Source organism: Hippichthys cyanospilos, chromosome 18, assembly GCF_059441005.1.
Source record: "Hippichthys cyanospilos isolate Australia breed blue-spotted pipefish chromosome 18, RoL_Hcya_1.0, whole genome shotgun sequence".
Lineage (NCBI taxonomy): Eukaryota > Metazoa > Chordata > Actinopteri > Syngnathiformes > Syngnathidae > Hippichthys > Hippichthys cyanospilos.
In genome coordinates this window covers 8,711,690-8,727,837 of record NC_142386.1, presented here as the reverse complement: position 1 = coordinate 8,727,837, position 16,148 = coordinate 8,711,690, and the positions used below count along the sequence as shown (strand labels likewise).

Here is a 16,148-nt window from a genome sequence, read left to right as displayed (position 1 = left end):
TTGCTATAGTTCCAATGTTATGAGGCTTTAGTATTCGTTTGGTTTGTGGAAAGACGTTTCATTAGTCTGGCTTGCTCTTACTTTCAGGGCAAAGGTGGCAAGTCATGTACAGTGTTTCTTTTTTCCGTCCCTTGAGTTTGGAACCGCAAATGAACGCGGGTCAAGCTTTTATATTTCCCCCGATGCCTTCTATCTCTTGTCTGCCGCACGTTTTAGCCGGGAAGTTACTGCAGGGAACTGACAAGTTGACACACGGCGCAAAGTGCTTTCAGAAGTAATGGTTATGTTTTTGTAGTCGGCCCTCGTCCCGATCGGGTCGTACAATAAAACAAAGAGGCAATAAACACTGTCGTTCAAATGGGGGGGAAACGATTGGACGATGCGTCACTCACCTTGTTGACGTATTCTTTCTCATTATGCATGTTAGCATTTACACGGCAACCGTAGTTGAAGTAGATAAGCATGCTGGGAGTTTCTAGCAGTGTGCTTGCTTTGTCTTGTGCATGATTCCAAGTGGATGTATACAAAAGCATATTGAGTTCAAATGAATAGAAGGTCATACTGGATTCGCTATCGTGATCCCAATTGAAGGAAAATCCGAAAATCGGGCTCCAATCGCCCGTCTTGTGTTTCTCACGAATCCAGTGATGAGTTCTATTAGCTTCATGGAACCAAAGTTGGTTTTAGCTCGTTCTCAGCTGCTGCGCTCCACCTTGTGTTGTGCATGCAGGCGGCAACCCATCAAGGCCCGGAGCTTTCCACGGCACCAACAGCCCGGGGCCCGTGGCCGACATTTACGGACCCAGCAGCCAGGATTCAGCTGTGGGCAACTACATCAGCGCCGCCAGCCCACAGCCCGGTTCCGGCTTCGGCCCCAGCATCACTGTGAGTACTCCGCCTTCATTACATCTGGCTGCACTTTGCTGCTAGTTGCATTCAGGAGACTACTAATTTTACTGCATATTTTATTGGATGTTATTTGTGGCTAATGTTTATTTCCCACTGCAGTCGCACTAAGTACCTGACTTCATCCCGCGCATCGCCGTAATAGCAACAAAATGAATGTTATTTTTAGAAACTCGGCTGTCCCAAAACTGAGGCTCACCTCACCACCAAGCAGGTTTTGTCTCTGTCGGCGTCCTTGTTCGATTTGCGCTGCTTGGAACACACAGTTTCACTGACTGGTCAGACGATGCTTGCTGCGTTAACGGGTAAAATGTAAAAAAAAACAAAAAACAAAAAAAACGGAGATTTTAGAGAAGATAGATTGAGGACAGATAACTTTTTTCCCTAAAAGTCTGCCTTAAGTGACTATGATTTGTTTAACCAAAAAGAGAACATGTTCAGTGATGGGTAAGATTTTCTAATTATTTTCTGGAGTATTGATTCCCAAATGGAGGTGCTTGAGTTTTTAAAAGGGTTGCTGCAAAAAAACAACATATTGAATCTAATGTTATGGCTGTTTATTTTCAAAATAAGAGCAAATTTATTGTAACAGGAAACAACTGAAGCTAAATTGAGTTATAGTGACTACATTGCGAATAGGAGTGATCCGCATTATCAAAGTTAAAATGGTATTTTTTTTAATCACATTAGTCAATTTTTAATGTCTAATTTCATGCTTTCTATGAAATGATTAGATCTCTTTTCATGCAGCTGGGGCTTAATTTGTTGGGGTTGGAAAACAGAAAGCAGTGCTGAACACATTGACTGTCAAAGTGTTTAGAATAGCCTTGATAGGCTCTTGTTGTAGGTAGCAGGGCAAGTTCAAGAGCAGAAGGAAGATGTGAAAATGGAAAAGTATGTGAGAGTTATCAGTCTGATGAATGGAAAATTTAACTTAAAATAAATAAATAAATAAATAAGGCCCCAACGGCACCTTTGATAACAGAAGCAGCTCAAGCTCAAGTTTAGCCTCCCACATAAATCCAAAGCACCAAGCTGTGCCTGCAGCTAACAGTAGCAACGCAGATTATGACTTTTTGAGCCATAGCAAAGCTCTTTGCAAACATGATTCCAGCAGGACTCTGCGGCGGATATTTTCGAGTGCACTTGGTCGGCTTTTATTCCTAGCCCTATTTCCAATTCATTTGCTCTTACTTTGAAAATATAACTGTTCCTATTCTTCGATTGGCCCATACCAGCAGAAACCCAGTCAAAATCTCACATACCCCCTGAAGTGTCTTTTTTCTATGAAAAAGTCTGATGTTATTGCTGCTATTCAACCCAGCGACCCAGTAAACGGGCCCCTGTTACATTCCTGTTTGGACCTGGATGGCTCAGCAAACCGTTTGTTTGCTTGGCGCTTCCTTTCTCTTGGACCTCACTGAATATTTCATCTGGGTTTTATGGCCCTAGAATGGTGAAGCATGGCTGAACCGCTGGACTGGTACTCAGCTTGTTGGGGCATGCTTTTAATAGTGCTACACAATTAAACGGACTGGGGGAGAACAGGCTATGCAAATAACACCTGCTTTGTGGGAATAAAAAGTAATTAGCATATGGGTTGAGGTGGCATAATGAAGAGCCCATTAGTCCTGCAGGACTAAAATGAAGCAAACTTTATAGTACACATCATTAAACTGAGTTTCACTAACCGCAAAGTGGAGGTTGAGCACATGTATGCCATGCATTACGTTGCTGGGCTTATGTCCGTGTGACACCGTGTCACCTCATTTGCATTGAAACAAGCGCAAATAATTGTTTTATGGTATCCAAACGAAAAACAGAAAGCGGGTTTTTATTTGCTTGCAAAGTAAAACCTCTATTAATTGTTTGAGGTCCACTGGCTATCAGCCATAATCAGCTGGCCTCGGTTTGGGGAGCAAAATATTTGTTGGGAAAGATCGGGCTGGCTGCTTTTCAAGGCAGATTTACCAGCGATGGGTTTACCAACGGAATTGAAGCGTTTGTATTCTTTTCCAAATGCTGCTTCAGTGGTTATTTTTTTTAATGTGTAAAAAAAAAAAAAAATATATATATATATATATATATATATATATATATATATATATATATATATATGTATATATATAATATGTATATATATGAAGTCTAACATAGCACAGATGTTGTTATTGTCACATCAAATAGTTCCATACCGCGCCTTTTAGCATTTCTGTTAGCAAACAAAGCGGAAGTCAAGATTCCAGCCTCCTCGGTGAATTATTCCAATATGCCGGCGTTATTAAATCATCTCATCCCAATCAGGCAGCAAAGCAGAATGCTGATGGGGCCTCGTCATCAGCGTTGCACACGACTTCAGAGTCACGCTTGGCTGCTTTTATTAATCCCTTTAGCCACTATCAAAATAGCGCCTGCAAAGAAGCCGTAATGATTTTAACTGTTTTTATATGCAAGACAATTAGAACGCAATTAGTTGATTGAGGCGATAACGGCGGCTAATCACAGCTGAAAGGGCTGCTCCTTTCTTTGCTAGTGATTTCCACCAACCTGTCAGCAGCCACTCTGACGCTAGCCTGATTAGCCGAGCGGCACCGTGATCTCATTCTGAGATGTTTATGATCCTGCCATGCGCTCATATCTAATCACTTGTGTGTACGTGTGTGTGTGCGTCTGTGTTTTTCTATATTTGAGTATCTGTGCGTAATGTGTGTATCAAATGGCGTTATTGTCATGTGCTTGATTTATGAATGTGCACTCTGTCCTCTATAACAATAATACTGTAATAACTAATAATTACAGGGTATTCAAATGAAAGTAGAAATGCAATGTCTGTGTTTGAAATGCCCAACTGCATTTGAATGCACCATACGCACGGCATAGATAGCAGCTAGCGTTAACCCTAGAGACTTGTTCTGTATCATCAAGGAGATCATAATTGACATTTTCTTTCGCTATATACTGTAAGTGAGGATAGTTTGATTGATGTAAAGCATCAGCGTTGAAATAGTGGGGTGTGCGAAACGCTACCAGGAGGTACACGGACGGATGAGAATGGCCTTTATGCCATGTCAAGTGTACTTACAATAAAATAAGTAAAGCTATCCTTTTTGTGTGTATTTTGGGGACTTAATTAATTTTTTCAGTTATTTTTTTTTTGTCCATTTATAAACACTGTAAAAAAGTACTTAACATTTTTGGGTTGTTAATGTTAAAACAGACACAGTTTGAAGGATACTCATACAATTTTTATGGATAATTATCCTTTTTATAGTCGGCGCGGCGAGCGGGGGGGTGAGAGAGGTTTTCTATTTCCTGGGGTGGGGGTTTGCAAAATATAACTGAGAAGCACTGCTCTAACTGAATCTCAGTTGAAAGCTTGTTGATATGACTGACTTTTCTTTCCTTGAAATGCATACTGACCACATCACTAACTGTACACTTTTAGGGCCCCTTGATTGCGACAGCTTTTACAAATGGATACCATTGAACAGGTGGCCCGCTTGCCATCTCATCAGAGGTATTGCATTTCATTTATTGTGCATTTTAGCAGTCTTCTTTTCACCATATCTTCATCGCATCAGTTCACCGAGCAAACCTGCGAGTAAAGCCTGAGTGTCTCTCAGTCGCCACAGTCGCGCCAAGATGTACGCTTCACTTTCATTTTAGTGGCAATTTTTCATTTTTAGTCAGTTGTTTTATTTTGTTTTTTTTTCATTGGTTCAATTGTTTTAAATTACTGTTTTTTCAGCACTGTTAGGTGCACTTAAAAACGAAAAAATAAAGTAATTTAATTACCTTGTAAATTCTTCAATTTTTACCACTGCATTTCAGTTATAAAGTATTTTTTCAGTATTTTTTTATAATAACCAAAAATGTTATGCTGCTGTACATATTTATATATATATATATATATATATATATATATATATATATATATATATATATATATATATATATATATATATATATATATATATATATATATATATATATACATACATTCTGCAATTTTGAAGCAATTTATAAGAAGACAAGGTGCACGAGAAAGCACAATTTTAGAAAATAAATCCAGAAATCAACAAAACAATATATTTTAAGGTTTTTAGCATCAATTGTTTTAAAATGCTGATTCGTCTTGGCATTGCTCTAAACAGTCTTTTAATGTAATCAATAGGTATTTTATTCCATTCTTCAGATAGCACTTTCCACAAATCATTTTTATTATTAATTTCTGATTGTCTTTTAATAAACTTTGACCGACTTATCTTATTCTTTTTGGCACAGCTCTAGCTAATGGAAGCTTAATACAACCCCAGCCACTACTGTGCTTTTATTTTATGCGTCTTGTAATGTGGTGCGTCAGATATATGAAGATAGTTTTAAAATAGGCCATTTGCTGAAAGTGAGCTTGTTAATCCAGTGCGTCTTATAGTGCGGAAAATACAGTACACTATAATTCAATTTTACGACACTTGTTCCCAGTGTATATTGGTATCGCTGGCTCCGATATAGCTGCTTCTAGCATAAAGGAGCTGCTAGCTAGCGGCGTTTGAGTGCTCCATATAGGCTGTCGTGAAAAGCATAAATGGCTCTGGGGCTGACAGCCTCAAACAGTTGCCGTTTGTACTGATCACTTTTTAAGAAACCAACCTGACTCAAACGTTTCAGCCAGAAAATTTGTTTTTGGGTCGAAAATTCATGCAGATCTAAAATCAAATGTTTCTAGAAAGGAAAGTGTGTCGCAAAGCACCTTTCGAATTTAGGTAAAAAAAATCAATGTTTAAATTGTATAAATGGGTAGTTTTACGCTAGCGAAGTGAAGTGTACTTCTTGATGAGGCTAACAAATCTCAATCGTAGCATCCCAGGACCAAACGTTTCATGTTGGTCATGTGTTCAAGTTTGCCCGCGTGGCTTGGTGACTCAGACGCTCACACTGAGCTCCAGCTCTGCCAAGTTACTTTCTTCATCACAGTTTCTAAATCTCACTTGAGCTTTTCAAGGACAGAGCCTCCATCTCACCTTCACCTCCCATAACCAAAATAGACTCATAAATAGTCTAAGAATGCAGTGTAATATTTGCAGCATGTGCGCACGTCATCCTGCACCAACGCTTGTCAGCACCGTCATTCATTTTCTTCTCATGCCTTTTTCGTCTTTTCACACGTTTGCACTTTATTGACCGCTGCCTCTCGCCGTGCTCTCCTCTCTCCAGCAGAGATTGTCTGGCGGCCCAGGAAAGACGGGACGAAGTTTCTAATTGGCTTTATGTGCAGGTGGCGCTGCTGAGGCACAGCGGACAGGCTCAACGAGCGAGCAAGCGGTAACCATATGAAGAAGAAAAACAAACTGTTGAGTCATCTCAGAAAAAAAAAAAAAAGAACAACTGCTGTACTATATTCCAAACCTCCTATAACGTCAGCGCCTGGTTTGGTTTGATGTTTCACATCCCTTTCACCCGCCGATTTTCTTTCCTGTGCTTCGGTTGCTCTGACAGTTTAGTTCCACGCGACTTTTGTGTCATTTTCTTTCTTTTTCTGCTTTTAAACTGCGGGCGACGGGCAAAAAAAAAAAAAATTCAGCTTGTAATGTCTTCGTCTTTGGTAGCTTGAAGGAGAAATGAAGCTTCAGGCTCAACACACACACACAAAAAAAGTCGCTGTGCAAGACTTAGATTTGAGGAAAAAAAAAAGTCAATTTTATGGCAAATCGGATACAAGGGTATCAAAGTAATAAATCTTAGTAGCGCTTTTATTTCTTGTGATGTCTCATTGTTAACCATGATGACCTATTTTTGGGCAATACAAAGAGGACTCCAATATTTTTATGGTCCTTTTTTTTATAAGTGTTGTTTTTGTTGTTTAGAAAAATATAAATATTATATAAATATAAATATATATATAAATATATATATATATATGCTATAACAAATTTCATATAACAACATTGTGAATTCAAACTTGCGAAAAAGAAATGTAGCTGTACATATAATTCCAGTCACTGCATATAACCAACTCAGTGAGAGAATAGCATATTTTTGTGATGGTGTGTCAAAGAATATGTTCTAGCGTCTGAATAGAAGAAAAAGCTGTAAACACTTATGATTCTGATTTTTTTTTTTCCCTGCTGAAAGATGGTAACAACCCTAAGACCAACACACACTTGTTGCTCTGTAAATAGTCAAAGCTGAATCGTTTTACAACGTGTCAAACCAGCAAACTTACAAACGGTGTGTTCAGTCAAGTTTTATGAAATTTAAAAAAAAAAGGAAGAAAAAAAAAAAAGATCCAAATTGGTATCTTTTGTTAAGCTGTTAAGAAGTGGAGAAAAAAAAAAAAGATTTTAATCCAAAGCACACTGTACTTTTAGATTGCATTTTGTGCATATGCGGACACTTTTGTACTCTTCTCGTTTTTCTCTTATCGTTTGTATCATCCTGCTCCTTCCCGAGATCTTTTGGGAACAAACAATGTACGGACTCGCTTCGTTTTTTAGTTTTTGGAAAGAATTAGGAAAGGGTTTGTTTTGATACCATACCTCAGCCTTGTGAAATCTGTTGTGGAATCGCAGGCAGGTTTAATTTATTCTCACGTAAATGAAAACACTGAATGATTGACATAGATCTATTTAAATATAAAAAAAAAAAGAGCGAGAGAGAGTGAAGAAGAAGAAATCATTGCACTGTGAGTAGTGAAGTACAGGCCATTTCCTATTTGCACATGTACATGTTGGCTTTTTAAAAGGCGGCCCTGTGCTTTGGGATTAGCGAAGGATTTTTGGGATTCCTGTATTCGGAAATAGACAAACACCTTTGAATTGCGAGGTGACTTAACAGCTTGCTAAATAGTAGTTGACATGTTTGACCTTTGATTTGCTTTTATTAGACCCATGACTCTTCTGAGCGTATTTATTCTGGGTCACACACTGAATTACTCACTATCAAACCACAAACATTTCGCTAATAATAATAACGATGATACGCTCCCGGAGCGTCGTCGGCTATTTCAAGGTCATCCCACGGAGGCGGATGGTGCGCGTTCTGCTGCATAATAATTATGTACTGATTTTATTCGATTTTTTTTTTGTTGTTGTGTTTATTGTTGTTCTCCCCCGCTTACATTTCCAAACAACCAGGTTAAGAAATATGCTGGATACTTTTAAAGTCAATTGTATGGAGTTGTGTGGAATTTAAAGGAGGAAAAAAAAAAATTGTAATGTTCACATGTAAAATGTAAAACTACCCCAAAAAAAAAAGAACAAACAAAAAAAAAAAGAAAGATGCTTCTTTGCTGATTTCTAGTTCGATTTTGTTGTGGTTTCTATATGAATAATAATTGTACTATACTATTAAAATGTACTGTGCATTCATTGCTTTTCTCTCTTTCCATCCTCGGAAAATCTTTTGTTACTCATTCATGTATTTCATGGGTGTGTAAAGAAATAACTTGTAAACGCAGTGCTGTCTTTGCTTCCAGTCTAGTGCTTCATTGTTGTTCTCCCTCTGCTCTACCTCTCCTCCCTCCCTCCCTCCCTCCCTCCCTTTCTTCCTTCCTTCTCTAAGTACAAGTAGATGTTCTATAGAACTCATAAATATGATAGATGTAGTGACTGTAGTAGACTTAGGACCAGTCAAGATATACACTAGAATTTTCTCTCGGTGACCATGTTAGTCGCACATCTTCACATTTGGACCTTTGAGTTCTTCTTTTTCTTCTTCCTCTTCTTCTTCTTCTTCTTCTACTACTCTTTTTCTTCTTCTGTTGTCGGCGTCACCTCTCTGGCATGGTTTCAAGCGAACCAAAGCTCTCGCGGATGGACGATAGAGAGAAACACTTGCTGGGAGGTGGAAGTGTACACAGGCGTTATTTGGATATCCCACCCTTGAATGTTTTTAAAAGGGGTGTGCCATACTACCTTAAATGCTAACGCTAGATATGCAAAAGGCGTTTTCTTTGATTTGCTCCGCCAGGAGGGATACACGCTATCATGGGTTTTGACGTAGGCGTTCGAGTGCTAGTCATTTCTCGCCAATGTGTGCGCACGACATCGCGGTGTTGCGCAATTATTTAAAGGGTGATTTATGCACAGTTTAGAACTCCTTGAGATTTAAATGGAATAGAATGGAATGAGAAAATTGAAGCCAGGCCCGCGAATTCAACCACTGAAGCATTTTGTCAACTTTTTTGTCTTATGAACCGTGAGAGCTTCAAGTGGAAAATTGTCAAAGCGTAGTTCCTCAAATAGTGACCATGGGGTGTTTGCTGGCCTTGCCTCCTTTATTTTTGGCTCCCCTCAGTAATAGAAGCGGAAGGAATTGTTGCCTACCAAGGTTCAGCGCCGTCACATATGATAGAAGATCAAGTGCTTTTGCACAAATTGCAAGGATGTAATCCAATGCAATATTGGAAAATTTTATTGGGTTACTTTTAGGGACACCAAAGTGAGTATTAATAATTAATAATTAAGTATTAATATATATGAAAAAATAGGAATTGTTTTCATATGTATGAAAATCTAGATTTTTTTCATATACATATACATATATATATATATATGCATATATATGCATATATATGCATATATAAATGAAAAAATAGATTTTTTATATTATTTTTATTCTTGTATTTACTGAAATAAATATCTGTTAAAAACTTCATCAAAAATAGTATTTTAAAAATTGATTAATCATGATTGTGGAATATTGTGTGCGTAAAGTGTATTGTTGCATTTCATTTCTATGAATGTGGAAGTCCCTATTTGAGGAACTACGATTGCTAAATCGCTCCCGACGAGACTGTTATTCAACAATTAAGCCTATCATGACATCAAAACAAATGACTCACAAGCATTCACGTTTACTTTAAACACACGAAATCTTGTTTTGGAGAAACGATTATAAATATTGAGCAAAGTCAAGACATTTGAACCTCTTTGTGCTATTTAGCCTTCTATCCAACAGGGTAATGGAAAGTGTTCCTTCGCATTAGTTAAACTATATCGCTGATAGTTTTGCCTAGGAAAGAACTCGTATATTAGCGCCACGTTAGAATGAAGCCACCTGAACAGAACAAAAACTTGAACTTTCTTTGCCACCAATGGCCTCCGTAGTGTAGTGATGCAGTAGCTTGGACTTTAAGGTAGCATGGCTCTGTGGCTCTCATTTCATTTGATCGCAAACTGACAGCGCTTTGCAGCTGATGAATGTTACTCATTTTAGTCGACTTAGCTTCTCCATTCAGGGAGAGGGAAGGGGGACTTGGTTTAAGAAAAAAAAAAAAATCTTAAAAAAAAAAAGGTCCACCTGGAAGGTGTTGACGTTTGTGTACTACCGTATCCATTGAAACTTGAATCTGGAGGCAAGTGCTAGGCAATGGCCACACTTCACTTAGCTGGTCCGTACGCTGACTTTTCTGTCATCTTGACTGCTGGACAAGCAGCAGCTCCGTGTCCACTCAATTCCACTCTTGAATGTTCTCCATCATCGCCACCCCCAGAAGAGGCTTGACAAAGCCGTCCTTAACTCCAAGCTATCTTATATGAAAGACTGGGCTGTCACTATGACAACAAAGTTCTTCCCTTTCTTTTTTTTTTTTGACTTGCCACATCTATTCACACACTCGATACAGAAGCTTTCAAGATGGCAGAAAAGAAAGGCACGTTTAGAGTCAGTTTCCGGTTAAAAGCATCACCACCTCCCATGCAATAGACATATCCAAGTACGTATTTGCGCATTGTATTCATTAGGTAGGAGCCGTCTGACTAATACTTGCCTGCAGACTTGCGCTCATTGTAGTAGGACCATCCTGTCACTTTTCCATTGTTGGAGCCCATCCCAGGTGCGTCGCTCTTGGGCCATTCCTAACACTTGCCCCCTTTTTTCTTTCGAGTTTTCTTTTTTTTTTTTTTCAGTTCCGTTAACCGACTTTTTATGGCGAGAGACGGACAAACTCGACTGACCTGATCTGAAAGCATCTTTCAGGTTACCATATAGGCTTGCTAAAGCCCCGTTGTAAAATATATGGAAAACAATAATGGATGGATGGGGGTCTCTCACATATCAAATGTGGAAAGTCTAATTTTATATTTGTATTTTCAAATAATAATATTGACAAAAAAAAATTGTCTGTGAAAGGTTTCCATCCTCTACTGTGGTCCAGAAATTGATGTGTCTGTCTGGAAAATAAATACAATAAACTGAATTGTTATATGACTTGTTTTTGTTTGTTTTCATATATATTCCCTGTTTATTTGGGGGGTGGTGCCACCCCTGGAAGCTGCTTTGATGCCCCTAAATGCCAATCAAGAAAATTGACACTACGGCTAATTTTAGACCCTTCTTTAGTAATAATATATAGAAACAAATATTTGGGATTGAATGCTTGGACTCTTAAAAAAAAGATTTTAAAATATGTCTTTAGGATTGAATGAGTTAAAGCGTCACTGGTACATAAATGTACATTAGCACCCTCTACTGGCTGTAAATTCGTACAACAGATTACATCCGACTCACAGCAGAATAATAAACGTATTAAAAATGGCCTGACACATGTGATGCCCCCTTAGAAAACACAAAATATGTAATTTTGAAATTAATTGCCATTGAATCTTCAAATTTGAATTACATCAAAAGTATATACTAAAAATGTTGCAAACAATAGTTAGATCCATAAAAAATTAAATAAAATAAATGAACTGTGCAACTGTGATGCCAGAGCAAGAATATGCAATACTGTAACACCAGTGACTCAATGTGAAGGAAATGGCACCACAGAATGTATTTCAAACCGATAATTATTTAGTAGTTCATCTCAAATCATTTAACATATCAGGATAGCATAAAATGCATTCATTTGTGAATGAAGAAACCCTAGTTCGAGTATAAAAAAGATACCTGGCTGAACTACTTGTTGAAAAAAAATGTATTGCTTGACGTATATGTTTAAACAGTGTGAGTAATAATTTGTATGTTTAAATTATAGAATAAGTAACTGTGCCTATAGGAACTTTGTCCATACGTACGTGCAAATAATATTTAATATGAAAATGGGTGTTTCGGATAGTGTTTCCAAATGTTTTGTTTTGCTGATCCTGCAGTTGCTTACAGTTAAGTAACATTGAAAGATGCTATATACATGGTATATATAGCATCTTAACTTAGATATATATCTAATAAATATATCTTATATGTATAATATATTTAAGTTAATACAGTATTATTACTTCTGTTCCTAACACTTTAAGGAAGTGATGTTGCGTAGCTCTGCTTCCCCCTAGTGGCCTTACGCGGTCCTACGGATGCACTCAGGAAAATAAGCCAATCAACCGCTCGTTTTTAGATTTTTTTTTCCTCAACAGCATCATCGTGAAGAGCATCAATATCAGCTAGGGCTCACTGACTAAATGACTGTAGATGGAATAAGAGGATGAATCAACACGAGGAAGCACAACCACACACATGAGTTGAGGTTAATAAAGGTTGAAATTCACTCATTCCATTTCTAAATTTGTCATCATTATTCACATTACGTTCACTCTCATTTCGACGCAATTTATCGCTTTGAAAGATGTGTAATGTGGTTACACCATCAGTCATCCTGGCAAGCAAATCGATCAGCGGAGTTCTGAACCGCTCTGCCGGTTGTCGTATCTAGACCCACGAGAGCCGCTCGGTACCGGTCGCACAGAAAAAGCTGACCCCCCCCCCCCCCCCCCCCCCATTCTCTCTCTCTCTCTCTCTCTCTCTCTCTCTCTCTCTCTCTCTCTCTCTCTCTCTCTCTCTCTCTCTCTCTCTCTCCCGTCAGGAATACACAGATAACAAAAGGTTTCAAACTAATTTCACACTTGATGGCTGGGTAGGTACTCCTGAGACCCCACAATTTGTAAACAAGCAATTAAACAGTTAATTGTACACAATATGTCCGTTTTAAAGCCTATGTAGACCTCTAAAGTGTCCAGCTTGCAGATCTTAATGCCACTTTTAATTGGCCCTAAATTCAAAGCAGTCAGAGCGGAGCGGAAAGGTCAAGCAGGTAAAATTATCAGTGGAAGAATACACTGACTCACTGCATTTTATTTACAGCGGAGGTGCCCAAACGTTTTTGCCAAAGATCTATTTTTTTGTTGTTGGACCACGTCACCAAGTTTATTGCTATGGGCCACCAATGCAGCTCAGCACCACAATTAAGGAAAAATTCATGCCTATCACCATTAGAAATATTAGCTTTGTCCAGGGTTGTCCAAACTGCAGCCAGGAGGGCTTTTGTGATTTGCCAGTCCTGCTCTACAGCTCTTCTAAATCTGAAAAATCTTTTTTCTAGAGCTGCTTCTCCTCACAAGGGTCGCAGGCTTGCTGGTGCCTATCCCAACTGACTTCGGACACTAGGCCAATTGCAGGGCACACAAACAACCACTCACATACTTAATCATGACTAAGGACAATTTAGTATGTCCAAAACAGCTCTGCCATGCATGTTTTTGGAGTGTGGGAGTAAACCGGGGTGCTCGGGCTCGGGGAGAGCATGCAAACTCCACACAGGAAGGGCAGAGCGAGCTGCATTTGAAATCGGGTCATTATGCATTTGAATTTCTGTCTTGCTTGATTTTAGTGCACGCCCCCCAGCCGTCACGAAACCCTGAACAGATACGTGGACCGTTACTTGCCACACATGGCAAATGTCATCGAAGTGCAGCCTGGCACCATGGCGACAAGGAAGACGGTCACGGAGAAGGTCCGCTTCCACCTCTGAGTGTGTGAAAGGCATGCGGCGAACGCCATGGCAATGCATATTCATGAGTGCAGGACACACTCGCCTCAGCATTTATTAACGGTAATTAAAAGCTACTCAGAGGCACCAGCATGCTAAATTGGCAATTACAGGTATAGCTGAAAATGACAGCTATTTATTTAGGACATCATTCTAAATAATCACGCTGTGTTTAGACCTTGAAAATGGCTGGGAAACGCCTACACGAGCCCGCCATTATGTACGAATTCCTATATAATGAGTAAGGTACAAGCACTTGATTTTATGTGCGTCGCTAAATTATCTCCCCTCGCAGGCCTGTAATGGTTGTTCCTCACTGGCAGCGGAACATTTTTTTGACAGGGCTGTGTAATGGAGTCGATGGCCGCTTGCCTCCGTGCGCGTGTGCGCGCGTGTGTGTGCTGGAGTGCAGATGAGGAACTCAGGTGGCGGCTGCCGCCCAGAATGCACCTCTAATGTGGAGGCTGCCATGCAAATTGACGTGACATTGATGGGCCCGCTCTCAGCATCGCCCGCACAGCCACTCCATTCGCTAATAATTGCTGATTAAAAACCACTTAAGAGTCCATGACAACTCAAATGTGCATTAACCACATGACCTTGTGCCAATGCAAATAGTCACACGCATGCTGCCGCTTAGAAATTTCGGAGTAAAGGTCAAGGTAGAGAGGCAAAACAAACAAATAGATTCACTTGGAGTCAAACTTTGGGAAATGAGAACCATGAAATATTTTTAATAATATTTTTGTGGAATATTGTCTATAACAGTACAGTTGACTTGAGATACCAGATTCAATCGTTGCGTGACTTGTGGTACAAACCATCTTTTCCCTTTGAAATAAATGGAAATGACAGCCCCCTCAGCCCCCATCTTAAAAAATAATGGTTTAATCGGGAAAACGTCACAATATATGTAAAGTATGTAAAGAAAAACCCAGCAGTAAAAATAGGCAAAAGAAACCACTGAGAATTATACTGTTTTTGTCCTCCATCCTATTGAATTGGAACAAAAAACATGAACCGTAAGGCGCATTTCTTTTGACAAGCATGAAGGAAGCTGGAAGGGGGCTCCTCCCACCTGTGGTCCCTTCTGGAGGTTTCTGATTTTCCCCTAATTGGGGTTTTTGAGTTTTTGCTTCCTCTTCTGGGAGCTTTGACAGGGGATGCTGTTGTGTACCTTACACTGAAAAGATGTCTCTGTACGACTTCTTTTCATCTGTGAAGCCCTTTGAGACTTCGGTGATTTAGGGCTATACAAATAAAATTTGATTGATTGATTGATTGATTGATTGATTGATTGATTGATTGATTGATTGATTGATTGATTGATTGATTGATTGATTGATTGAAGCATGAGCGTTTAAAAAATAGAAATAAAGCTCCGATATTCTTGTTTCTTGTCTGGAATAAAAAAAAGTCAAATCATTTTGATCTTTCTTCTTTTTTAACCTAAACCAAATTAGAATATTGCACGAGACAAAACTACAAAATAAATTTCACGGAAGTTGTCAACAACAACGTTTACTGACCAAGAGGTGGCGACAGAGCCTCGCCTGAGGACGCCAGTGTTTTACACTTGGAGAAAATGTATTGGTATGTCTTTGTTAAAGAAAGAGCAGGGGACAATGAAATATTTTTTGAAGTAATAGCAATAAAACCTGAATAAAAATGATCACTGTAAAATAAGAATTACTTTTGAGGTGGAGTTCAACAGCTTTTTCTAAATTAAATAAACTCGTGAAACAGGCGTACCATTACCATGATGGATCCCCTTGAGAAGATAGAAAATAAATTTACCAGAGGAATATCTTAAATTGTGGTCATTTTTGTTATGATTATCATAATTTGTTAATTTATTTTTAATCCGCCTACAGAGGCGTACCGACAATTTTCTCCACGTGTGTAGGTAGGGGTTGTGTGATTTAAGAAAATGATCATTCCAGAATACTATTTCCGTTATATTACACACTCATATTTTAAATCCGTGGCACGATCGTCTACAGACGTTACACTGTCGCCATCTACTGGTCAATATGAAAAATGCTGTCGGCGACAACTTGTGGGAAACCAAAAATAAATATAGCTACGAGCCATTTTCCCGATTCGAGACCGGGCCGCACAGTGTCCGATAAATCAACCACCCCCGTTCTGTCGATTACATTCCTAAGGGCAATTGTAGTAAGGCTGATTTATGAAATTGTTGGCAATGGTGATATGAGAGTCCAGCTGTGAGCACGTGAGTATTATTCACCCAATCAGACGCTGCGGAAATGTGCTTGACTGCAGTCAATCTGCTTTTCTTTCTAACTTTGTTTTGCAAACTGAATTCAACAGAATCCACCACGAAATAAAAAGAAAAAAAGCGGTAAACAGAAAGTAACTGACGATGCCTGCCATGGCTCATCTTTCGATAATGGATGAAACAATTGACTGCTTTAGTATGAAACTAAATTGATGACTTTAGTTCTCAATTCGTTTA

The 16,148-nt window shown here is 38.9% G+C and overlaps 1 protein-coding gene across 14 annotated transcripts in view; it reads left to right on the top strand.

Moving 5' to 3' along the window:
• LOC148408866 (RNA-binding protein Musashi homolog 2) overlaps positions 1-11,115 on the top strand; it is a 274,095-nt gene extending 262,980 nt beyond the window's left edge. For 6 of the 14 annotated variants that reach the window (XM_088440594.1, XM_088440589.1, XM_088440595.1 and 3 more), the window contains 3 exons: positions 731-885; positions 4,352-4,423; positions 6,182-11,115. In XM_088440594.1, the coding sequence (XP_088296720.1) occupies positions 731-885; positions 4,352-4,393 (197 nt within the window). In that variant the 3' untranslated portion in view covers positions 4,394-4,423; positions 6,182-11,115. Of the gene's footprint in view, positions 1-730; positions 886-4,351; positions 4,424-6,120 lie in introns of all 14 variants that reach the window. The other 8 variants (XM_088440588.1, XM_088440585.1, XM_088440593.1 and 5 more) reach the window with 3 other exon arrangements.
• The last annotated feature ends 5,033 nt before the right edge of the window (positions 11,116-16,148 follow it).